At 42.1% G+C, this 24,909-nt stretch overlaps 8 protein-coding genes across 8 annotated transcripts; 4 read left to right on the top strand and 4 right to left on the bottom strand.

Moving 5' to 3' along the window:
* Nucleotides 1–56: 56 nt before the first annotated feature.
* PICMEDRAFT_53850 (hypothetical protein) lies at nt 57–1,581 on the bottom strand (the record flags this gene model as incomplete). The annotated part of the gene is made up of 2 exons (XM_019163170.1): nt 608–1,581; nt 57–574 (listed from the first exon to the last, which is right to left on the bottom strand). Exons 1-2 carry the CDS (start codon nt 1,512–1,514, stop codon nt 57–59), a joined length of 1,425 nt encoding a protein of 474 aa, XP_019017079.1. The 5' UTR covers nt 1,515–1,581.
* A 534-nt stretch (nt 1,582–2,115) lies between these two features.
* PICMEDRAFT_59556 (hypothetical protein) lies at nt 2,116–3,030 on the top strand (the record flags this gene model as incomplete). Its single annotated transcript, XM_019163375.1, has 1 exon — nt 2,116–3,030. The coding sequence occupies one exon, from the start codon at nt 2,116–2,118 to the stop codon at nt 3,028–3,030; it is 915 nt and encodes a 304-aa protein (XP_019017078.1).
* Nucleotides 3,031–3,902: 872 nt separating this feature from the next.
* On the bottom strand, nt 3,903–4,847 carry PICMEDRAFT_21564 (hypothetical protein; the record flags this gene model as incomplete). The annotated part of the gene is made up of 1 exon (XM_019162209.1): nt 3,903–4,847. A coding segment is annotated over one exon (945 nt), but the record flags the coding sequence as incomplete, so codon positions are not given.
* A 1,046-nt stretch (nt 4,848–5,893) lies between these two features.
* Nucleotides 5,894–8,652, top strand: PICMEDRAFT_148228 (hypothetical protein). The gene has a single exon (XM_019160549.1). The coding sequence runs from the start codon at nt 6,149–6,151 to the stop codon at nt 8,195–8,197; it is 2,049 nt and encodes a 682-aa protein (XP_019017076.1). The 5' UTR covers nt 5,894–6,148; the 3' UTR covers nt 8,198–8,652.
* A 24-nt stretch (nt 8,653–8,676) lies between these two features.
* Nucleotides 8,677–12,678, bottom strand: PICMEDRAFT_73443 (hypothetical protein; the record flags this gene model as incomplete). Its single annotated transcript, XM_019164479.1, has 1 exon — nt 8,677–12,678. The coding sequence occupies one exon, from the start codon at nt 12,676–12,678 to the stop codon at nt 8,677–8,679; it is 4,002 nt and encodes a 1,333-aa protein (XP_019017075.1).
* A 508-nt stretch (nt 12,679–13,186) lies between these two features.
* PICMEDRAFT_17214 (hypothetical protein) lies at nt 13,187–15,256 on the top strand. The gene has a single exon (XM_019161513.1). The coding sequence runs from the start codon at nt 13,646–13,648 to the stop codon at nt 15,161–15,163; it is 1,518 nt and encodes a 505-aa protein (XP_019017074.1). The 5' UTR covers nt 13,187–13,645; the 3' UTR covers nt 15,164–15,256.
* A 295-nt stretch (nt 15,257–15,551) lies between these two features.
* PICMEDRAFT_59550 (hypothetical protein) lies at nt 15,552–17,966 on the top strand (the record flags this gene model as incomplete). Its single annotated transcript, XM_019163374.1, has 1 exon — nt 15,552–17,966. The coding sequence occupies one exon, from the start codon at nt 15,552–15,554 to the stop codon at nt 17,964–17,966; it is 2,415 nt and encodes an 804-aa protein (XP_019017073.1).
* A 123-nt stretch (nt 17,967–18,089) lies between these two features.
* PICMEDRAFT_148045 (hypothetical protein) lies at nt 18,090–19,480 on the bottom strand. The gene has a single exon (XM_019160541.1). It carries the CDS (start codon nt 19,232–19,234, stop codon nt 18,212–18,214), a length of 1,023 nt encoding a protein of 340 aa, XP_019017072.1. The 5' UTR covers nt 19,235–19,480; the 3' UTR covers nt 18,090–18,211.
* Nucleotides 19,481–24,909: the final 5,429 nt, after the last annotated feature.

Raw genomic sequence — 24,909 nt, 5'->3', positions numbered from 1 at the left:
ACGAATTTATTTGTGTAATTTTACTTTTACTATTTGTGTAAGTGTATTTGAATTATTTACAATGAGCTATTTTTGTGAATAAAGGACTCTGCCCATCTTTGAAGAAGCAATTCTTCAATTGGGTCATAGTCCACATTTCCAACCTCTTTCTCCTTTTTTTTCAAATCCTTTAGTTGATTGACTTCCGCAAGGTAATATTTTGGTAAAACAATCTTTTGTAAATCCTCGTTTCCGCTTTTCATAATCCTTTTCAAAAATAGTTTATGAAATTTGCTGAACATATCACGATACTGTGAATCTTGGTTGAGAAAAAAGGAGTCAATCAATAGTGTTTCGTATTTAACTAGTTGGTCGTATTGAGAAGTGCTGAGATTATACTTTTGCGATACTTTGGAAAAAGTTTGATTTAGTATAGCAATCATTCCTTTCCTCATACCATCCTCCTTTTGCTGTTGTTCAGAGTTGGTAGTTTGATTGTAGTAGTCGTGCAAAGGACTCTGTGGGACAATGTCTATATTCTTCACTGACTCTGTAATGTGCTTTACAGTGTCATTTTTGAACGTCAAATTCCATGCTATGGTGCCGGACTGATCATCACTTTTGGAACCAAGACTTGATTCATTTTTTTCTGTAGGGGTATAGTATGGTTTTGAGATGTTCCCGGATTCCAGGTCCCACTTCCATTTCCTTTCCAGCAAGACTCGAATCTCTTTACTATTTGTTTTCTCTCCCACTTTTATAAAGGGATGTTTTAATAAATCTTTGACACTCAAACGTTTTGCGGGGTCTTTAATCAAGCATTTGTCTGTAAAGTCTTTGAAAGATTCTGAAAAACTAGAATCTAAAGATGGAGGTGGTCCCTCTGTTATTCTGAATAACACTCGCATCGGATCAAATTCGGTCAAAGGAGGTTTTCCATATGCCATCTCAATAGCAGTTATTCCTAGACTCCATACATCAGCCTTAAAGCTGTATTCCTCCTGCTTGATAATCTCAGGTGCCATCCAATATGGTGTTCCAACAAAAGTTAAACGTTTGCTGAGATTATTTGATAGTTGGGTTGCAACTCCAAAATCGGCAAGCTTCACTTCCCCATTCAAGCCTATTAGTATATTTGCTGCTTTTATATCCCTGTGTATTTTCCCATTGTCGTGCAAATAAAGTAAAGCGTTTAGAACTCTTCCAACTATGTAGCTTATTACCTGTTCACTGAAAGGACCTGCTGTTAGTAAATCTGAACAAGAACCAGCACCCAGATATTCCATGATAATCCAAAGCTTGTAGCCTTTCATAAAACACCCATAATATTGTGTGATATTTTTATGATGACATGTCGAAAGCATCAAAATCTCCTGTTGTATCTCTGACAAATCTTGTGTAGACTCAAGGTCGATTTGCTTGACAGCAACTTGTCTGTGTGTGACACGGTCTTGAGCTAAGTACACGACACCAAATGCCCCCCTGCCAAGCTCAGTCGACAAAGAGAACTGGTCAGCACTGAATTTTCGGCTCATAATGCAAGCTACTGGTTGTGTGAAAAGTAATTGCAAAAAACTCTGCTGCTCATATCATGTTTGACTCATTTAGTGAACCCAAACAACTAGAAATTGATAATTGAAACAAAATTATTCCTAATTCGGTATCTAGGGCGATTTGCGGGAGTTGTAAATTTGCAACATGATTTTGCAATATTTTGCTTCACACTGGACCTGTATCCTGTCGGAGTCTATTCTTTCTTGAAGGACCACAGGGTAGATCTCAAGCAAGTTGAAAATGATCATGATAAAAAGGCGACTTTGTGGATTTTCATTTTCTTTGCTCCACAAATACGGATCCCGTCCGGGGTCTCTCGATGTACGAGATTTCAGACGCCAATTGAGTTTTTCCAATTCTTCTTCAAACTCGGAATCGAGGTCAAACTCAGGAAGGATCAACCAGAATTCGAACTACAAGCAAAACAACAATTTTCCTTCAGACATCCTTGCTTCTGTGGATTTGGTTTTGGCCCATACAGCCTCGTCGGGGTCGTCGTTTCAATACCCTTCAGGTCACTCGTCCCTAACACCATCACTACTACGATGTATTCTTTTCGATAAGACCGGACGACATAGGGTAATGTCCATGGATGCCCAGAAAACGCAATCGCTACTGAAACATGATTTACTACCAAGAGACTTGAGGAAAATAGATAAAGGTTACGATGATATTGTTCCTTTGGTGGTTATACGAGAGAAAAGTATTCTTTTAAGTATACTACATATCAAAGCGTTGATAAAGTCTGACTCTGTTGTTCTGTTCAACTACGATAATACATACGCCGATAACAAATTGGTCAATACCATGAGTGAAAAACTCAAGAATGTACAGGGCGATAATCTAGATTATGAAATAAGGGCGCTTGAGACTATTTTTGCAGATGTGATTGACAATTTGATGATTGAGATGCAGATACACGTGACGGTTGTGAACGGTATTTTACATGAGCTAGAGAATGATATAGATTTGGCGAAGTTGAAGTACTTGTTGATTGTTTCCAAAAAACTCAGCCAATTTCTTCAAAAGGCTACCTTGATTCGTGATTTGATCGATGAGATGTTGGATCATGATGATGAATTATCAGAGCTCTATTTGACAGAGAAACTGAATGGAACGCAAAGATCGAAGGATGACCATCAAGAAGTGGAGTTGATCCTCGAAAGTTATTCCCTACACTGTGATGCAATTGTACAGACAATCGAAAGCCGAGTAAATGATGTCCGTACGACTGAGGAGATTATCAACATCATATTAGACTCCAACAGAAACGATTTGATGTTGCTCAATTTGAGGTTAAGCATAACGCTCATGTGTCTGGCGAGCCTGTTATTCTTGGCTGCTAGTTATGGTATGAATTTGGAGAACTTCATCGAAGAGAAGAATGCGTGGTTTTGGATAGTCACTGGAGGTTCAACAGTATTCAGCATTGTATTGTTCAGAATGGCAAGTAGGAAACTAACGCAATTACAAAAGATCCAGCTTACAAATAGGTAGTGTGTACGGAATACATGTTTTTTTTTTCATCTTCTTTTTCTGAGGAATGAGTTTCAGATCTATAGAAATAAATTATGTTACAAAATAGAAAAGGCTGGTTGTCGAAATCAATCGTTTTCTTTTTCCTTGGTATCTGTCGGACCTGATGCTTTGGAATCGGTTGGTCCCTTTGAGCTTTTGGCGGCTGTGACTTGTTTTTGCTTCATTAACACCTTTGTTAATGCACTTAATCCTGTTGTATCTCCTGTACTGCCAGTGCCGTACAAGTCTTTCCCGCTCGCCAAGGAGCTGAAAACGTCTTCTTTTGATTCATTTGGATACGGGTGTGATTTCTCTACAGCCTCGGATGGGTACCTCGGCTTGAACTTCTTTCTGCGGTCGTAGTAATAATCCTCTTCATACATATAGTCGTTCTGATATCGATAACCGTTGTTGTATCCCGAAGGTCCATAATTGTACGACCTCTTAGAACCACGATAGTTATCCGAGTAGTGAGATTGATGGCGTTTCGGTAATCTGTGTCCATACTGATGATAGCCGGGGTCTTCCATGTGACTGTAACTGTCGTTCGGCAAATGAGATGAGTAGTTTCTAGCTGTATTACTGTTACTCTCGGAATAAAAGTTGGTTGCCAAGTTCGAGGCAGAATCGTCCCTGTTCATATATGTTGGAGCGTCGGCTCCGTACTTGCTGTGGTTCAACGAGTTGTTCACTCTGTTTGTTGGCGGCTGTGCCGGGACCTTGGCTGCAAATGATTTTGCTGCAGATACTGCTGGTGCTGCAGCAGATGCAACAGTAGCTGATGCTGGAAGAGTTTTTACCTCCTCTTTGAAACGCTTGACGTCAGACTCGTGAGATTCCTCAAGGTTTGAAAGCTCTGCAGGATCACTTGGTAAAGGCTCGTTTGTGAAAAATGGCGACTCTAGACATTTCAGCGCATTGTACCTCTTCATTGGGTCGAGAGTCAACATTCCAGCAAGGAGTTTCAAGGCATCTGGGGGCATGAATGTGTTGAAGGATGATTCTAGAGTCCGTGGATAGTTATTTTTCAAGTCGATGCCGTGCCTGTTGATCAGATGGCAGTTGGGGAAGTTTTCCGGGGTCGGGGAGCCAAGCAACATGAAGATGATTTCTGCCTGGTGCACGTCGGACCGGCCTTCCAAAATCGGTTTTTTGTTGAAGAGTTCGCCGAAAACACATCCTATCCCCCACATGTCCACTGCGGTGGTGTATTTCCGGTCTCCGAGAAGCAACTCCGGTGGTCTGTACCAACGCGTGACCACCAAGCCGGTATACTCAAACTTTCCTCCACCCGGTGGCGAGTCTGCGGTGGCCGGGGGCTCGCCGTGGAACAGACGGGCCAAGCCGAAGTCTGCAATCTTGACTATGCCGAAGTGGTCCAACAAGATGTTGGCGGTTTTGATGTCACGGTGGAGGTAGCCCGACTGGTGCACGTAGTTGATGCCTTGCAGGATCTGCTGCATGAGGGACTTAATCTGCGGGAGGGAGAGGTCTATTCTCGGGTTGTTCAGTAGCCCGTTCAAGTCGGACGAGATGTAGGGCGAGACCGTGTAGAAGAAAGAGCCGTCCTTCTCGTGGATCATGTCCACAATCTGCAACACGTTGATATTTTTCAGCTTCTTCATGATCGTGATCTCGCGGAACGCGGTGATCGGGAAACCCTCTTTCTTGTCCTTCACGATGAACTTCTTGATGGCCACAAGCTTGCCTGACGACTTCTGACGGGCCTTCGTCACCACCCCAAACGTTCCCTGGCCCAATTGGTTGTACAGGTCGTAGTCCGTCAGCGTGGACATGCCCACAATCAACGGGCTTGTTGACACGGGCCCCCTGCTTGCTCCAGGGCCCCTGGCCCTGCCCTGTTCTCCTCCTGACCTGCTGCTCCTCACGCTGTGGCTGGACCCTGAACCAGAACTTTTCTTCTCCTCCTGTTTGGACAACGCATGGCTGCTCCCTACTGCCGTATCAAAGAGTTCCATTCCATCTAAGCTCTGGAGGGGGGTGCTTTCTTGAAAGTAGCGGAAGACGGTGGCAAACCCATCTCTTCTGAAGTGCCTCTATCCTTCTTGTTCAAATCCACCTTCCTCATGACCGTCTCCCTCTCTTTCTTGCTGAGCTTGCTGAGCTTTTTCAGAAAATACCCGCACGTGACCAAAAAACGTCGATCGTCCAAAACGGATTTTGCGCCGATCGTCCCCGGTCTTGTCACGTGCGGTGTACGGGTTTCATTTTGTCGTTTTTTTTTCTTGGCCGTTTTTCTCCGTGCAAAACACGGACTTACACGGCCCTTCGTCTAATCGACGCGACGCCCACCCTGTCAAGGCATCTTCGCCGAAGCCCGCGGTGCGGAAGCGCCAGATGCGCCTCTTCAGGCCCGCTGCAGCACGGAGTGCCGTTTCGCCAGACGGCACCCCCCGCGGAGAAAAAACATTTTCCACTCGCCCAGTTTTTCCTTTTTTTTTTCTCAGTGCCGATGAGGGACATCCGGCAGAGGACAATGGTGAAGATAGCTGGGATGGTAGCACTAGAAATGGCAACGTCAATCGGAATTGGGTTTGGTGGGTTCCAGATGCCCCCGTCGGGTAGACGGGGCAGTTGTGCTGTGTTGTGGTGCTCTGCTGTGGTGCTCTGTTGGGGGTCTGCTCTCTGTATCGTCGTGTAGTGCTGTTTCTCCCCACCCTTCCCGGTGTGTGTGCCGTTTCATGTGCACCCAGTGCTTACCCTGTCCGATCTTCGTCGTCTGCGCTGTTGTTGCGATTTCTCTTCGGATCTCTGTATCATCGTTCAACCCCCTCCTTGCCGCCTGTTTCTTTGTTCGCTTTGTTCTGCCTGTTGCACGTCCGCCGTTCTCCGCTCTCAGATCACCATCCCCCACCACACACCGCACTTCGGAATAGCCGCCGCATCGTGTCGCAACACCATATAGAATCATAAACGTTCACCACACACCCCACTTTGGATTGTTCCATGCTTGATTCCACCATTTAGCTACTTATCTTGCACATCTTTTTAGAGAAACTCGATTGTTAGGTTGTTTGTTCGTCTGTCTGTTGGTCAAATAAATCTTCATCGAAAAAGCTAGAAAGACCTATCTACAATGTTTTCGTCCTTCTTGCAACTCCTGTTTGGAGAATTCAGCTCCTTGTTCTCTTATCTTTCTCCGCTCTACGACCTCGTGAAATACGTTTCAGCTCCTTCGCTGCTCTCCGGCCCGAAAAAGGGTCAAGGTCAAGGTCGGGATGCCGCCGGAGAGGTCGGAGTCGCATCTGCCGGTTCAACCTCGTCCACTGGCGCCACCACTGTCGATGATAACGACGACGATTTTGGGTCGGACCTATTTTCAAAACCTTCCACCTACAAAAACTTTTCTTCAAGCTCAAAAACCCTGCACCAATGTGCCGTTTCTGAGTTTGACTACGACTTCACCTCGCCTAATCCCTTCAGCTGGGATTTCCAACATCTAGTCTTGGCTAACCAATTGAATTCAAATAACCCATCCCTAAACCCTAACGGTGGTACAAACAATAAACAACACATCACCAAGGGTGACATCGTAGACGAAAACCTCTCTGCTAACAATCTTGGCAACCCAAATGTAGTTGGCGCTACGAGTGTGAACAGTATCAGCAGCAATAACAACATCAAGAACAATGATGCTACAGCCTTGAATAACATCAATACTGGCAATAGTGATGAGGTCCCAGTTTCAACAAATTTACTCTTCAATAATAACAACAATGGACTTCAGAGCAACTATAATAACAACCAGAACTTGGATGGTCGGGAAGCAAGTGAAATTCTAAGCCAATTCAGTGCAAGCTTCCAGAACCAGCTAAAAAGAAATGAACTTTACCAGATTTACCAAAAGCAAAACCAAAGTCACCATAGCCACGAAGGCCCTAGTGATCAACTGCGCCAAGGTGAGCAAAGAATTGACTTGACTGACATCGGTATCCAGAAGAGTATCTGTGCAGAAGAAGCCAAAGATGCTCACATCAGTGAAGATGAAGCCGAATTTTCCGATGACGATTATGACGATTATTTGCAAAGCTCTTATCAACCTCAGATTTCTTCTTCCTCTACCCACCCTCCTTTGTCACACTCTTTTGTCCAGCTCAATCACAACCCTGTCAGTTACCATTTCGATAGTGAAAATGAGGACGATGATGAAGATAGAGACACTGTCCCATTGGATGAAGAACTGATGTTATCTTTTTTGAGACGCTCGAATGACAATACCCTTTCTGTATATTACATGAATTCGGACCTCTCGGAAGGTAACACTGTTTCTCCTCATACTGCCACCAGTGACAGTGTCTCCGGATCTTCGCCTACAGAGCATGCTAATATCCTCAAGCGTGAAATCGAACCCGACGCCGCCTTTGGAAAACATAGTAAAGATCGCAGTATGAAAGTGGAAAATGAATTGATTAATAATGAGCAAAGTATTTCCAGCTTTGCAGATTTGAAACCTAATCAGCAACTAATAATCAATAATGACAACAATAATATTGAACCCCAAAAGAAATATAGAAAATTAGCCTTTTCTTCAAAACCTTCCATGTCTCTAAATATGAAGGATACTTCGTCTACTGTCACATTCAACAATTCTTCATCGGATGGGAACAACACTTTACCTCCCACCGCAGATTTCAAGATGAACCAGAGTTTAGACGACTTGCAAAGATCAGACAAACTCTATATTTGTCCAATTTGCCAAACGACCTTCAAAGTTAAAGGATACTTAACGAGACATCGGAAGAAGCATTTCGCGTCAAAGCCATTCCAATGTCCATATTTTGACCCCACTGTGGATTACGAAGAAGGAACTGACAATGACATGATCATTCATCAGCATGGATCAGACTGTGAAGACGAAGAAGTTTCTCCTAATGGTATCTCTGATTGCAGTAAATCAAAGGTTCCAAGATGTCATCCCACTGGTGGCTTCTCAAGACGTGATACTTTCAAAACTCACTTGAAAGCTTTACACTTTGTTTACCCTACAGGTACCAAAAGTGGTGATAGAAGTGATAAGAAGGGCAGGTGTGCTGCCTGCTTCAAAGAGTTTAAAACTAATAAAGAATGGTTGGAAACTCATGTCATGACCAATCAATGTGAGGGAATGATCACCAAATATAAATGATGCTTTTCTTCTCCACCAATTTAATCATATATTCATCCATTCACTTCATTGATTAACTCATCCTATCACTCGCTCAAAGATGTTTTGATTACGTATAATAGTTTCCCCGTCTCTCAATTTATTTCTTTCCTTTCCATCGTTTCCTTCATTTTTCTCTTCTTCCTCTACTTCTTTTACTTCTTTTACTTCTTCTCCTTCTTCTCCTTCTTCTGCTTCTTCCAGGTCTTACTCTTCTTCTGCTTCTTTACTGTTCTCAAAATTCTCGCCACCTCTCATTTCTCGATCTTTTTATTACTTTCTGTTTCACATTGCCTCTCCTTTCTCGATTTCGTCGTTCCAAAATAGCTGTCTTCTAAATGTTCTGGGTTCTTATAATTTTACTCTCCTTTTCTCTTTATAGATTTTACAATATATACACTAGTGTCAGTATTTTTCGTAATTAAGTAAACAATTATCGTTTTTACAGTACCTAAACCATTTTAGTCTGCATCGTTGGCTAACTTGATAATATAGTTTAGTACTTTGTCACAATAGACTCCAGCAACCTTGCAATCACCGTTGTATCTTTCCATAATCCCCAGATACTTCCTGACAAGCTTCATCTTCTCAAGTATCATATTCATTATCTCATCTTTCTTGTCGCTTTTAGCACGAGCCTTGCTTTTTAGAATTAAATTCAAAATAACCGGTGCACTTTCGAACGTGATTCCAGAAACAACAGTTTTTCCAGTGGCTTTTTCTACAATTGTGACAGTTTTTCCTCTAAACTCATCGAAGTTCTCGATTTTGGAGGCGCTACCCACATTACAGTTGTCACGCTTCACCTTTTTCTTAAAATCGGCCTCACTGTCAATTCTACCTGCATCGCCAGTAACTTGTATACGCTCTTCATCTTCATTTTCACTCAAATTTAGACCATATCGATCTTCATTTGTGGCATCTGTGGCATCTGTGACATCATTTGAGTCCACTGGTTCAGGGGACTCCTCACAAACAAAATCAAGAACTTTGAGGGAGAGAGCCAAGGAAGATAGGAAAGACCAAGCTTGAACAACGGCCCAAACAGTTACAAATGGCATTTGGATCCACCCTTGGTTTTCAACTGGAACATTCGAAACGTTCATTGTCCACGTATTAAATTTGCACCACTCCTCGACAACAGAGCTTCCTGCGCAGCATGGACCAATGACTGTCTCAAACACTTCGTTCAAAGATGTATCACCTAGTGTTGCAGAGCAGACACCATCTCCCAATTCCAAAAGCAGTAGCATATCGTAAGAAACGTCTATAGCTTTGAAGAACCAAACCCAATTTTGCAGCTTTTCTTCCGGATCGGCTATTTCCTCTGATTTCTTGACTATTAAATCAGGTTCAACTTCAACCAAAGATAAATCATTGAAAGGGTTTATTTGAGATCTAAATGGCTTGATAGATTTGGCAGGGTATACCAAAAGCTTTTCACATAATGCAATGGAAAGTACCAAGCACGTTGTTCTGTTTACCAGAGTGCTAGTAAAATTGCTCGAATTGATGATGATATGAGGTTCTTTTTTCGGATGTGTTTCAAGTTGGTAAGGCTGTAAATGTTTGAATTTATCGTGAATCTGAAAGTTCTTATTCAACCTATGAGAAAAACGCATAATGGTGTAAGAGAACAAGGTCTGGTTGGAAATACTATCAAGAACTTCTTCTAGAAGTAGTAAAGAAACAATCACACATGCTGAATCAAATAACTTGGATCCATCTGGATATGTCGTACTAATTGAGGAAAGCGATAGCTTTTTGTAATACATCTTCTTGAAATCGTATAGCGTTTCTGACTCTTTATAGTACTTCACATCTGAGAGAGGCAGCTCAATGTTTTTGTTAAGCTTCAGAGCTGCATCTCCTTCTCCTTTTGAATAAGGATAGCCAAAACTCAATCTCCGAAATAGTTGGTTCCGATACGCACACCAGTAAGCTCTGATCATGATCTCTCTTTCGAGCAATGCTACTGAGCTGATTGAGTTATTGGCCTTCAATTGTTCCAACTCATTCCACGGCATACCAGATAGAGTGAGATCCAAATTAGCAAATGAGGCACGCTCAATACAACTATTGACGCAATCGTCTTCACCTCGTGTGCATTGGATCAGTGTACAAAGAATCGCACAGTTGGTCGTTATCTTATCTTCTCGGTCAGAGTAGACCTTTTCCCAATGTGATTCATCTAGCCAGACATTGTCAACCTCGTTATGAGAGATATATTTAGCTGACATCTTGAAAATTGAGGCCAACAACGCAACGGAGTCGTCACATAGATACAGATTATCGAGAAAATACGACATATTCGGCAAAATCAAAGTGTGCATGTTTAAGTACTTGTAGTAGACGCCAACCAATTTGTAGAGCGTCTGGTAGTCAGGTAGACCCGAAGCTTCCAATAGTGATGGATTGAGATACTTTGGGCACTTTACGTCTAACTTCAAAGGTTGATACTTTTTCTGGCGTTTCTTCAATTCTCTCATTTCATGCTCATTGGCCAATGCTGTCCTTTTCATTTCGTTTGACTGTTCGTCGATCCAACGTTTTGTAGTTGAAACGTCAGTAACTGAGTAGTCAGATAAGCCTTTATTCTGGTGTGAGTCGAACGAGTCGGATTGAGAGTTCGGGTTTGAGCTCTTCGAAGTATACTTATGATTGTTGCTAACAGTGATATCGCCTTTACGGGTAACATCTCCATTACTAGCACTATCATTACTTTTGCTGAAATCTGCATAATGATCCTTCCCACTAAGTCTTTTACCATTTTTGTCAACAGAAAGATCCGACTCATTTATGGCCTTGAATTTATTTTCATACTTCATTTCTGCTTGTCTTCTACGCTTACTCTCTATCATGGATACCGAATCATTGTAACTCAATGGTACAGACCAAGTATCGCTATCCTTGGTACTGTCGTTCACATAATGAGGGCCGCCGCGAGCCTCAACTTGAAAAACTTCTGTGATCTTCCCAGTACCGTGTTCTTCATTAGGTACTGAAACGGCAGATCCTGTTGAAGAGGAAATCATGGAACCAGAACCCTTGTCAATTTTCTTTTTCAAGTAATGGATTGAGTTTTTGTCCTCAAAATCAATGTATTTTACCCGCCTTTCGTTACCAGGAGCATGTTGGACCTTCCCGTTGCTCTGACTGTTTTGGTAGGATGTGTGCGGATAGTTAGGATAGAGTTGAGGCTGGGGCATGATGTAAGTATGAGATGGGAAATAGGGTTGATGCTGGTATTGGTATTGGTATTGATAGGGTGACTGTAATGGCAGCTGCACCTGTCCTAGCGAATGGAGTGGGTGTTGTGAGAGAGGAGCGGGCAACGGCGGAACTGAGCTCGAGGAGGACTGTTGGTGTGGAAGAGGTGGTGGGCCAGGCATGGAGGAATGCTGCTGTGAATCCTGCATGTAGTAAGGATATTGGTATTGGTACATATAAGGACTGGTCATCGGGTTGTTCCTGACGCCATTCATGTGAGGCTGGCCGTTTGAGCTGCGGGAGTTCATCTGAGGTTTGAGCTGCGAGTCTGTGTCGGATTTGAGGCCCGAGGCATAGGGCATACTGCCGACGGTGGGCGGGTGGCCCAGTACCTTGCTTCCATCTGCAGTGACAGTGGTGATGTGGTCCCGCTTGGCAGCGGAGGCTGCGTCCAGTGCTTGTTGCGGGTGGTACGGAGTCGGGTAGGAGCCGTTCATCTCGGAGTAGATTGGCACGCCATACGGAAGCCACGGAGGCGGCGGCGGGATCTGTTGCTGTTGCTGATGCTGCTGCTGCTGATGCTGCTGCTGCTGCTGTTGCTGCTGTTGCTGATGCTGCTGCTGGGAGGCCTGGGCATGCTGCGCGTGCTGCGGTTGCTGCGCCTGTCTCTGGGGAACTTTATCCGGTGGCTGCTGGAGGTAGGCCTGCTGGGGCCCGTAGTTCGAGTAGTAGGGCTGGGGCGGCACCAGCTGCACCATGTAGGGGTCTGCGGGCCTGCCGCCTGCGCCGTTGCGGTAGTCCTTCTCCACCGGGCACGCAGCAGCGTTGGCGGTGTTGTTGCTATTTTTGTGTCGCATTGCGGTGCTGCCGCTGCCGTCTTCGTCGTCGTCGTCGTCGTCGTCTTCGTCGTCGTCGTCGTTGTTCACGTGCGACGCCGAGAACGACACCATGGACGAGTTCTCCGAGCGCATGCCCGACATAGACAGCGACTCCGTCTTGCGCTTTCTGCGCCCGCCTCTCTTGCTGGGCACGAAGACACACTCGAGGCCCGTGGCCTTGCAGTTGGAGCACGTCTTGTACGACGTTGTTTTCGAGTTGGGGTTGTTTGGGTACGAGATCAGCAACTCGCCGTCGCACTTGATCTTCTTCTCTCTGCAAGAGAGACACGCCTTCTTGGCGACCGAGCGCTTCTCGGTCCCGCAGGACGACGCCGACGACTTCAGCAACGACGTGTTGCCGCTGGTCTCGGACATGATTGCCGAGGACGAGGGGGGCATGCGGGCTGTGAGGAGAGACGACGTGGTGGGGTGTTCCTGACTGCTGCTGCTGCTGCTGCTGCTGCTGCTCTGCACTTGTATGCGCTGCACCACTCTACACGGGGGAGCCGGAATGTGCAGCAGAAGAAGGAGTAAGGAGACGCCGGACAGAAGCAGGGCTTGCTGTCGGAGGTAATGGTATGCGAGGGTGTTTTTTTTTCCCTACTGCGATGGTGAACTACGTATACATTGTTGTAGACGGCGGTGGCAGGGGGGCGGCTCTGACGTCTACAAACAGCGCATTTTGTCGTGATGCGGCAGCAGCGGCAGTAACAGCTTCGCTCACAGCGTGTGCCGGGGCACACACCGCATTCAGCTGCCCGCTTAAACGCACGAGCCGCCGATCACTGCACTAATCGGGAAGCCGTCAGAAAACCGGTCTCTTTGTGACAGAGCCGCCGCAACGAGGACATGCCGAAAACGGAATGCGACCGGGCCCCGGGCGCTGCGTTTGCGCTGAGCATGCGTTTTTCGCTGAGCATTTGCCCTCGGAGAGCGACGCGTCGGCGCTGATGGCCCAGAACAGGCGGCGCGGGGCGTGGGCGGAGGGCGCGGGCGGAGAGCGCGGGCGTGGGAGTGGAAAAGAAGTGATCGTGCACGGGTCTCGGTTGGGAGTGGGCCATAAAGAGGAGACGTCTCGGGAGACAGCGCTATCAGTCAGATGGTGGCCTATGCGCCGGTTTGGTTGCGGTGTGGGCCGTCATCAGTTGTTCCTTGCAGGCCCCGTGCACGTTTAAATACAGGCAATTGCAGTTTTTCAGGAGTGTGTGTTTGTTGCAGACAGCTGTGTATAGTTGCAAGTGCCGACTTTCTAGTAACCAGCACCAGCCATCGATTTGCATCAGATCGATAAAGCACGCCTTTGCAGCAGCCAAACCAAGCTAACCCACGCAACCAGTACACAATGTCTAGCGGCTCTAAGCTCTCGTGGCTCGTCAACTTGGACGTGACCAAGACGCCAGAGAGAAACTTCAGACGGTCGTCGATCATCGGGACGATCGGGCCTAAGACCAACACGGTCGAGATGCTTGTGGCCTTGAGAAAGGCTGGGCTGAACATCGTGAGAATGAACTTCTCCCACGGCTCGTACGAGTACCACCAGTCGGTGATCGACAACTCGAGAAAGTCGGAGGAGGTGTATCCGGGCAGACCGTTGGCGCTAGCCTTGGACACCAAGGGCCCGGAGATCAGAACAGGCACCACCAGAGACGGCAAGGACTACTCCATCCCAGCCGACCACGAGATGCTTTTCTCCACGGACGACAAGTACAAGGAGACTTCCGACGACAAGATCATGTACATCGACTACAAGAACATCGTCAAGGTCATCCAGCCGGGCAAGATCATCTACGTCGACGACGGTGTCCTGTCGTTCCGTGTCTTGGAGATCGTCGACTCCCAGCACATCAAGGTCATCTCTGTGAATGCAGGTAGAATCTCCTCGCACAAGGGAGTCAACTTGCCAAACACAGACGTCGACCTTCCTGCACTATCCGAGAAGGACAAGCAGGACCTGGCCTTCGGTGTCAGAAACAAGGTCCACATGGTCTTTGCGTCCTTCATCAGAACCGCCAACGACGTGCGTGAGATCAGACAGGTGTTGGGCGAAGAGGGCAAGGACATCAAGATCATCGTCAAGATCGAGAATCAGCAGGGTGTCAACAACTTCGACGAGATCCTCCAGGAGACAGACGGTGTCATGGTGGCCCGTGGTGACTTGGGTATCGAGATCCCTGCTCCTCAGGTGTTCATTGTCCAGAAGCAATTGATCGCCAAGTGTAACTTGGCCGGTAAGCCGGTCATCTGCGCAACCCAGATGTTGGAGTCCATGACCTACAACCCGCGTCCAACCCGTGCAGAGGTCTCCGACGTTGGTAACGCCATTGTCGACGGTGCCGACTGTGTCATGCTTTCCGGTGAAACCGCCAAGGGTGACTACCCTGTCGAGGCCGTTTCCATGATGCACCACACCGCCTTGATTGCAGAAATGACCTTGCCTTACTACACCCAGTTTGCGGAGTTGAGAGAAGCCACCAAGAAGCCTTGTGACATCCAAGAAACCATCGCCATGTCCGCTGTCACCGCCACTTTCGAGCAAAACGCCAAGGCCATCATCGTTCTATCCACTTCCGGAACAACCGCAAGACTCTGCTCCAAATACAGACCTAACTGTCCAATCTTGATGGTTACCAGAAACGACAGATCCACCAGATTCTGCCATCTTTATAGAGGTGTTTACCCATTCCCTTACACGGGTGCACATGAAGAAAACTGGATCACCGACGTTGAGAACAGAGTTGCGTACGCAATCGATGAGGCTCTCAACTTGAACATCATCAATAAGGGCGATACCGTCGTCGTTATCCAAGGTCACCAAAGAGGTATTGGTCACTCCAACACCATGAGATTGGTTAAAACTTAAAGCTCGACAGGACCTTAGTCATATATACATTTTCTTCTTTGAAAATTACCTTTTCCGAAACGTTTATATTTACCAATGTTAGTTTGTATGCTACAACCTCCGTACTCGCCTCAGCTCTCCGTATGCTCCTCCAGAGGACTCTGGAAGGCAATGCACGCGGGCAGGTTCGTCCCTATCCCTACGGAAAAAATGTAGATCGAGAAAAGTGTTGAGCGAAGCCGCCTTTTTGAGGATCTCATTTTCACGGGCCACCGAGTTTTCACGGAAACCTTAACCAAGGTTCTCCCAACCTCCGCCCCTAGATGCCTCTCTCTTCCCCCCTCAAGCTTCGAGCCAACAACATTGGGTTATTCCAATTTTTTATACCCCATTCTGACCATAGACTCATATGACTGCTCCAGAGGAAAGAGAAAAGAATGACAGTCTTAACCAAACAAGTGCCACTATTGCTGATGGCGCAACGGAGCAGTCAAACCATCGAGAACGCTCTTTCAAAGATATAGCACTCGAGTCGGACTTTGGTACCGACAAAGAATCCAGCCGAATTTCCATATCTTCAATGCAAGCTCTGAAAGATGGATCGGAAATTCTTGAGCCGGATGAAGCTATTGTCATCGCAGAGTCTTCTCAGAATAATTTTGAAACTACGAAAGACGATGATCCCGAAGACAACAGGAACTCGATTATAGAACAAGTAGTGGCTGCAGCACAATACGGAGATATAAAGGTTTTGAAGTTCTACTTAACAAAATCTACGGAAAACTCAAACCCCTTGTCACCCAACCTAACTGACTCAGAGGGGATAACCTTGGTCCATTGGGCAGCCCTGAACAACAAATTGGCGGCCATGAAATTTCTAGTATCTATCGGGGCTGATCCAGACGTGCCGGCGGGTGACATGCATGCCACACCCTTGCTATGGGCCGTACGGTACGGTCTTGTTTACATTGCGGATTGGTTGATTAGAGAGGCCAAAGTGGATGTCAGTATAGTTGATAAGAATGGAATCGGCATTTTGCTGGCCTCTGTGTTTTCAAGTAACGTGATGATGGTTTTGTACATAATATGGACTTTGAATGATAATGGAGACTCGGAGAGCACCGCCATCGTCGGTTTGGCCGGAATCGACACAGTAGATCAGAAGGGAAGAACAGCGTTGCATTGGGCAGCCTACCAAGGCGATTTTTTGACTGTTGATGTCTTACTTGCAGCAGGTTCTAATGCCGATCTTGTTGATGCTGATGGTTTTACTGCATTGCATTGGGGATTGGTAAGTAATAGCAGATCAGTTGTTTCCTCTTTGGTGAATTACAAATGTAATATCAACGCTAAAACAAAGGAAGGGAAAAGTGCATGGAATGTTGCTTCCGACATGAAATGCTCCAGTATGTGGTACTCAATTTTGAAAGATGATGGTAGGAATCCAGTTACTGGAGAGAAAGCGAAAAGATTGTTATCCAAAATATCGGCAAAATGCATTGCATTTTTCTTACCATACTTCACCCTACCGTCTGCAATTGCCATACTTGTTTCCCCAATTATGATAGCAATCAAAATTTTTTTGCTCTTCTTTCTGTTGATAGCACAGCAGGTTATATTAACCAAAATAGTTTTGCCATCTTACAGGAAAGGTAAAATTAGTCTTCTGAAGTCTTCTTTTTTTGCCGGGGTATTTTCTGCCTCTGTTTTCATATGCATATTAATTTGGGTATTTCTATTGATGCCATATACATTGGGAGATGAAAACATCTCACACTTGATCTTATTGTTTGCGGTAACCGGCTTGGTATACTTTTTCTTTAAAGCAATGTTGATGGACCCAGGTTTTATCCCGAAGGAAATTGACTACAAGATAATTTCCAGCACAATATACGAACTTCTTGGAATGAGACAGTTTGACTCAAATCATTTCTGCATTCATTCACTAATCAGAAAACCCTTACGCTCAAAGTTTTCGAAAGAAAAGAAACTTAACATAGCTCGGTTTGATCATTACTGTCCTTGGGTGAACAACAATGTTGGAGTAAGAAATCATAAAGTTTTTGTTGCTTTTGCAGCTTTCCTTGAAATTGCAGTTATATGTTGGGCGAACTTGACACTCGAATATTTTGATGAGCTTCCAGATAAGGCTGCAAAGCACTGTGGAATTTTAACAGAAAATTTATGCTCGGGTTATTACGGCTCCACGTTTGTATTTTACTTTTTTTGGTGGATTATGTTACAGCTTGTTTGGTTATCGATTTTATTGATTGTTCAATTTGTTCAGATCTCAAAGGGATCGACAACTTATGAGTTTTCACACATGCATAAACTGGCTTCAAACGAGACTACATTTTCTTCCGTTCCCTCTGATGATCCTGTTGCGTTTGAAGTCCGTAATGAGGAAGTTGCAGACGGTGTCAATTACAATGAAGATGACAGCGACGCTGAAAATATTGAAGCAAACATATCGCAAACGTTGATTTCGGGCACACCTAGTGCTGACCCTGCAAAAAAACGGATATTCACTTTGCCATTGATATTCATATCAAAATTAGCATCTTCTTGGTTATGCCGGATGGTGGGACTTGATCAAATGGTGATACTTACCAACGATTTAATTCAAGAAAAAAAGCTTGACCGGCCCAAGTTATTGTATAACTATGGATTCAAACAAAACTGGTCTGATTTTTTGTTTTTAAGGAGAATTGGTGATGTATATTCTTTCAGGACCTTATTTGCGTTACCAATAAAAGGTGAGAGTAACCTCAATGGGGAACTAGTCGATTACTATAAACTTTATTCCGTCGGTGAGCCAGTATAACAGTTCAATGTTAGAATTTATACTTCAAATTGATGGCAAAATCGAAACATGTGGCTAAAGAGAGAATCTGCTTACTCGTTGAGATGAGAAACTAGACAGGGTGTTTAGCGAATTTAAATCAACAGCTTCATCAGCTTCATCAGCTTCATCCGAAGATGGCATACGTGCCTTTGAAGCGAAATCACACAGTTCATAATGTTTGCGAACTAATATATGGCAGATCCAAAATGTCAAATTATACCTCTCTAATTGTCTTTTTCGATTGTGTCAACTGCTTTGTTCAATTGTTTTTGTAATGAACTCAAGCGTTCTTTTAAAAGTACAATTTCACGTTGTTTTTCGACACCAATCCTTTTTGACCGAAAAGTATCATCAGTACCAAAGGGCTCGTTTTTGATCTCATTAAGTACACACCTAAAATCTGAATCCAGTTTTGTTAATAAATGTGGAACACTTAAATCATTTTTAAACTCGACTGTTTTATCTCTGTTTACCAAAAACGTTCGGTCTATAGGGCAACCTCCATCACTTGCCTTCAATTTCTCAAGACATTTATATAGGTTCTGAATAAAGCCAAATATCATGCAAAGATCGTTTTGGGCTCGTTCGTTTTCGTTTAATAAAGCTGACTTTACTTTATTGCTTAGCGATGAATCTCTTTCTATTTTTTGTCTTTTGACACTTGCTGTACCATTTTCATTAGGGTGATATCTTAATTTGAGTTTTTTCACAGATTCTTTAATATTTATTTCCGCTCTAAGCTTTTCTTTGGTGACCTGACATTTATAGGTCTCCCACCCATTTTTAATTTCTCTTACTCTTTGCTCCACTCCTTTTTTCCTTTCTTTCAAATCATCAACTGTAAATTTTAATTTCAATGCTTCAACTTCAAGATCTCGTATACGTCTTTCGTTCTTCAGTCTAATAATTTCTGCCTGTCCAGCCAGCTTTTTCCAATGAGCCTTTTCTTTAGCTTTTTCATTCATTAGCTTTTCTTGAGATATTCCAAGCTTTTTTGACATTTCAAGCTCGGTTAACAAAGAGCTAATGATGTTTATCACTTGTTTATCATGATTGTAAACCTCTTGGATTTTCTTTGGGGGCTCTAAAGTGAAAAATTTCAGTTTATTGTTTCCTCTAGATTGAAGTTTTGTATTGACTATTTTGGAAGCATTCATAATTGTTTGCCTATCGGTGAAACTGGGTTCAGTATCAATCTTGATGTAATTTTCACTATCATAATTTCTTTTCTTCCTCGAGCTTTCCATGATATCAGTTCAAGCTTTTACAGATGGCAGAGAAGAATTTATTTTTAGACTTCTGGTCTTGTTTATAGAGGCAGTGGCTAGGTTTGTCTGAAGGACATACCACATTTTTTACACCGATGTGATTGACTGCCAAGAATTTAGGGCTCAAATAAAAGGGAAACAAAGAGAATAAAATATTATTAAAAGAGTTGGAAATCGAACGCGACACTACCAACAAAATCGACCACCAGGCCATATGGAACAAAAAGCCAAAAAATTTTAATTTAGTACATATATATTGCCAGATAACGTAATCGCTATTCTACATTATGTGAACGACGGAAGGGGTTTTCTTTTAGTTTTGAAAGCAACATTGAATGTAGTAACGTTAGAAAACTAATACTTGAAAACATAACTACAAGGGACTGTTGAGATAAGATGCCGAAGCCAATCATGATCGAGGGATAAGAGATAAGAATCTTATCATGATAAGGTATCTTAGTGTTGAGATAAGATGCCGAGGCCAATAAGGATCGAGTGATGAGAGATAAGAGTCATATCATGATAAGGCATCTTGAGTAATCTAAAACTGGAAAGTTAGCCGCCATGATAAATGAATAATGGCAAGTTTAACCGAAGGTATAAGTATTAGTGTGTGAGTAAATTATGTTCTATTTTAATAAGCAACAAATATAGATAATACATACTGTTGAGATAAGATGCCGAAGCCAATCATGATCGAGGGATAAGAGGTAAGAATCTTATCATGATAAGATATCTTAGGGTTGAGATAAGATGCCGAGGCCAATAAGGATCGAGTGATAAGATATAAGAGTCATATCATGATAAGGCATCTTGAGTAATCTAAAACTGGAAAGTTAGCCGCCATGATAAATGAATAATGGCAAGTTTAACCGAAGGTATAAGTGTATAAATACAAGAGGTTTGTCTCTGTATTTATGACTGAGAGTAATAGTCTGTAGGTTAGTTATATTAGTTACATATAAACAAGCAACAAGTATAATATAAAGTGAACAATATACAATGGATATTCATAGCAGAATAGCTAGATGACAACACTTATCATGATAAGATTCTTATCTCTTATCTCTCAATCCTTATTGGCTTCGGCATCTCATCTCAACATAAATAAATACAAGAGGTTTATTTCTTATTCTTATGTTTGAAAGTATTAGTGTGTGAGTAAATTATGTTCTATTTTAATAAGCAACAAATATAGATAATACATACTGTTGAGATAAGATGCCGAAGCCAATCATGATCGAGGGATAAGAGGTAAGAATCTTATCATGATAAGATATCTTAGGGTTGAGATAAGATGCCGAGGCCAATAAGGATCGAGTGATAAGATATAAGAGTCATATCATGATAAGGCATCTTGAGTAATCTAAAACTGGAAAGTTAGCCGCCATGATAAATGAATAATGGCAAGTTTAACCGAAGGTATAAGTGTATAAATACAAGAGGTTTGTCTCTGTATTTATGACTGAGAGTAATAGTCTGTAGGTTAGTTATATTAGTTACATATAAACAAGCAACAAGTATAATATAAAGTGAACAATATACAATGGATATTCATAGCAGAATAGCTAGATGACAACACTTATCATGATAAGATTCTTATCTCTTATCTCTCAATCCTTATTGGCTTCGGCATCTCATCTCAACATAAATAAATACAAGAGGTTTATTTCTTATTCTTATGTTTGAAAGTATTAGTGTGTGAGTAAATTATGTTCTATTTTAATAAGCAACAAATATAGATAATACATACTGTTGAGATAAGATGCCGAAGCCAATCATGATCGAGGGATAAGAGGTAAGAATCTTATCATGATAAGATATCTTAGGGTTGAGATAAGATGCCGAGGCCAATAAGGATCGAGTGATAAGATATAAGAGTCATATCATGATAAGGCATCTTGAGTAATCTAAAACTGGAAAGTTAGCCGCCATGATAAATGAATAATGGCAAGTTTAACCGAAGGTATAAGTGTATAAATACAAGAGGTTTGTCTCTGTATTTATGACTGAGAGTAATAGTCTGTAGGTTAGTTATATTAGTTACATATAAACAAGCAACAAGTATAATATAAAGTGAACAATATACTATGGATATTCATAATAGAATAGCTAGATTACAACACATACAACAAAGAAAAGATTCCATCATTAGATAAACTTCAACAGTATGAGATGTTAAATTAAAAAATATGCATATTGTTATCAAATAAGTAACAAACTTAATAAAGAAAGAATATACATCATGGATATATTAGAAAGGATGATAGATAGGCCAAAACATTTAGTTTGTTTATAGTGCCTAATGCAGCGAAAGTTTGATTAAACGTAGCAAAAAGCTGAAGAAAGGCGTTTGAGAAAAGTCTTGTCTGCTCGCATAAACACATCAAATCCAGCTGAAGTATGATCGTGATACCTCATCATAGTTTTAGTCGAAACAAAACTTAAGAAGGCAGTGAAACGCATTTTTCAAGTGAATCCAAAATTGCCTCATCATGTGGTATAGCTTTGAATAGCATCATGTTTCCTGTAGCAAAAAACACATATAGGCCAGCATCTTGCAAAGCAGCAAGAATAGATGTATGAAGATTTAGTTAGGATGGTTGAGCGACAATTGCAACTTTAAATTCCTGTCTCGAGGGGGGATAAAGCAAACTGGCTCATGACTTGTTTTGATCTATCTATTGTTGCTATAAATCCGGGACGTATATTCTCTATTTGGCAAGTTTATATATATATTTTAACTTACTAGCAAACTCAATATCTCAAATATAATTAAAATACAAGGAGGAAAACGTCTCGTATTTATAAGCTTCTTGCGTCGATTATTGTTTCCAGTTTTCAATTACTCTAATGCCATATTCACAAGGATCTGATCTTTATGCTGCAAGCTTTTTTCTCATCTTTTATCCCTGCGCTGTTTATGACTAAATTCTCGTCATTCTGTTGAGATAAGATGTCGAAGCCAATAAGTTTCAACAAATTAGAGAAAGAGGTTTATGATGCCAAGGCATCTAAATGATCTAACACTGGACAGATTAGCCAACGTCATGAGCGTATAAATACAAGAGGTTTGTCTCTTGCATTTATGTTTGGAAGTTCTAGTTTGTAAGTAAGTTGTATTAGATATATATAAAAAACAAACAGCGAGAATAAGATGTAATGGATTGGATATTCATAGTAGAATAGCTAGACTTTAACGCAATCATGGCGTTTTATCTCAATAACATGGACTGAGAGAGAGAAAACAAGTCTATATTAACTATGGTTACATTTCTCAGGACAGGCATTCAGCAGTACTATGTTATACAAGAAAAATCAATAGAAATCTTGTACTGTGGATAAATTGTCTAATATAAGTAAACTTTGACAGAACAAGAAAAGCTTCATCTTATGGTTGTTTAGTCATTCTTTGGTATATCCATTTCAAAATTTATCTGATTTTGGAGTACATGAGTACTTTTTGCAATCTTAATCCATTTTAAATCTTTACTGTTCTTTTATCTCTGTTATGGTCATGACACAACCTTTTTCCATCGCATTTAATTTCAATAAGTTGGCCGATAACGTTTTTAGATTAGGGGGAGAAAGAAAAACCAGAGAAAATTTGGTGAAGGCACGTAGCGGTTTCGACCGGCAAATCGAACGTCAGATTTGGGTATAGGGGCGAAAGATTAATTGAACCATTCAGTTGGCTCCTGTCAAATTTTCTCTCAGGCTAGCAGAAGCTTTTAAATATTTTGTGAGGGAAAGCCATGGATTTTATGAGGTGAAGGGATTAGATCTTGGGGTCGAAATGACCTCAGCGTATTCTTAAATTTCAAGCATGTGAGAAGTCTCTATTGCTTCATTGAACGCGGACATTTAAATGCAAAGCTTTTAGCAGGTCACTTTCGAGCACAACGGGCAATGCGGCATGAACCGAACGCGAGTCAAAAGTGGCGTAACAAATTGTGTTAGTTTATTCAGACAACCGGACGGTGCTCATGGACGTCAGAATACACATCTACAAAAGATGCCAAAGCTGGTAACTTTACTATCTAAAGTAATAAATGCATGCTCGTCACTTATTTCTTCTATATATTTTTTGTTTCATTAATTAACAGACTCGATGAGGTTGAATGCCGTGGTTGATAAAGTTATAGCTTCATATTATCTTTATTATTTTCAGCCATATCTTCATCAACCAAAGAATTCCATCTCAACAGCTAATGTCGCCATTAACTATAGTACTCTATTTATTTAACCAACAAACTACATAAATACAAAAAAGGGAAGAGCCTTTTAGACCCCTCATACTGGTTTCTTTTTGAAAGTTATCAAGTATTTAGAGTCGGTGCAAATTCTCGAGTAAAAGAAAACTGCGTTTTTTTCCGGTATCCATCTACTTTTTTTACCTATTTTATAGCTATCTTACGTTTAGTATATACTAAATGAGATGTACAGGTACAACAGCGGTTGAACTAAATTTATCGAATTCAGTATAAAGAAAGCTAAAGCGGATTTAAGCATGATAATAGTCCCAGCTAAATTATCAGCTTGTAAGCGCAATTGGCACTATACATAACGTTCTGAAAGGTCAAATTAGCAGAAATGTTTTTCTTCCATCAACTGTTTATATTATGTACAGTAACCAGCTTTACTTTAGTGAGATATCTTTTAATATCCCCAAGAAAATCATACAGTGGCAGATAGTTCAGGCTATTGAGCAAGCATTTAAATTTACTTGTCAAAGAGGTTGAATTTTTCCGTTTCGGTTATTCGACATGCATTGCGTAGCAGCAAAATTCAAGCACATTTGAATGAGGACCAACAAACATAATTCTGAAAAGGGCTAAAGAGGTTAAATATTTGGCTTATCAAATAAAAGAGTAAGTAGTTTTAGGGAAGACCGTTCTCTTAAATTGAAAGCTTGAAATACAACTCTGGCCATCACCCGGCAAAAAGAAGCTTTACTCGACATAATTTGGTGACATCTTCACTTGCTGAACTCAAAAGTTGAATTGAGGAATTAGATATATGAACTACCAAGCCACTACTTGTAAATGTATTATTTGTAGAAATAGGTAAAGTGATCTAGCAAAATTTACATTAAATGTGTGAGAATTATTTAATTTCAAGAAACGGTATAGTGCGCAAGTAGAAAGAGCTGAAAACAATTAGCTTCAATTAGAAGCTTCTAGCAGTTAGAAAATTAGATGAAGTGTAACCCAAGAACGGTGTTTAAGTTAGCTCCTGAAGTAAATCTGTTTTCTTCAAGCACTACTGGCTGGGCTTGGGACAAGTAATTGAATTGTTAGTACCGATGTTCACTAGTAATGTCAAAAAAATTCTTGATCTTGATCACAGTTCGTTGAAGAGATGATCATCTCTGAAAATGTAGCAGCTATCCTTTGCAATCATTAAAAATAAATAGTGTGACTAGAAAGACTAAATTGTATCGAGTTTTAGCAGAAAGGCTCTTTCTGCAGCTCAGCAAAAGCTATTTTTATTGCTTCTGAATGCTATTATGGTATTGCTAGGCTATTTCACTATTTAAGTATCCCGAAATATCTTTAAACTGCTAGTAAAGTTTTTTTAGGCCTGGAGCGACTCGTTGCCATCGTGAAGTATTATCGAAACTATCTCAAAACATATCTGCTGCATGCCGAAAC

This window comes from Pichia membranifaciens (genome assembly GCF_001661235.1).
Source record: "Pichia membranifaciens NRRL Y-2026 unplaced genomic scaffold PICMEscaffold_4, whole genome shotgun sequence".
Lineage (NCBI taxonomy): Eukaryota > Fungi > Ascomycota > Pichiomycetes > Pichiales > Pichiaceae > Pichia > Pichia membranifaciens.
Note: the sequence above shows the minus strand (reverse complement) of the source record. Positions and strands in the feature narration are given on the sequence as shown.

Bases quoted from the DNA above. Each gene is read 5' to 3' on its own strand.
- PICMEDRAFT_17214 (XM_019161513.1), top strand. From the start codon at position 13,646: ATGTCTAGCGGCTCTAAGCTCTCGTGGCTCGTCAACTTGGACGTGACC.
- PICMEDRAFT_148045 (XM_019160541.1), bottom strand. From the start codon at position 19,234: ATGGAAAGCTCGAGGAAGAAAAGAAATTATGATAGTGAAAATTACATC.
- PICMEDRAFT_148228 (XM_019160549.1), top strand. From the start codon at position 6,149: ATGTTTTCGTCCTTCTTGCAACTCCTGTTTGGAGAATTCAGCTCCTTG.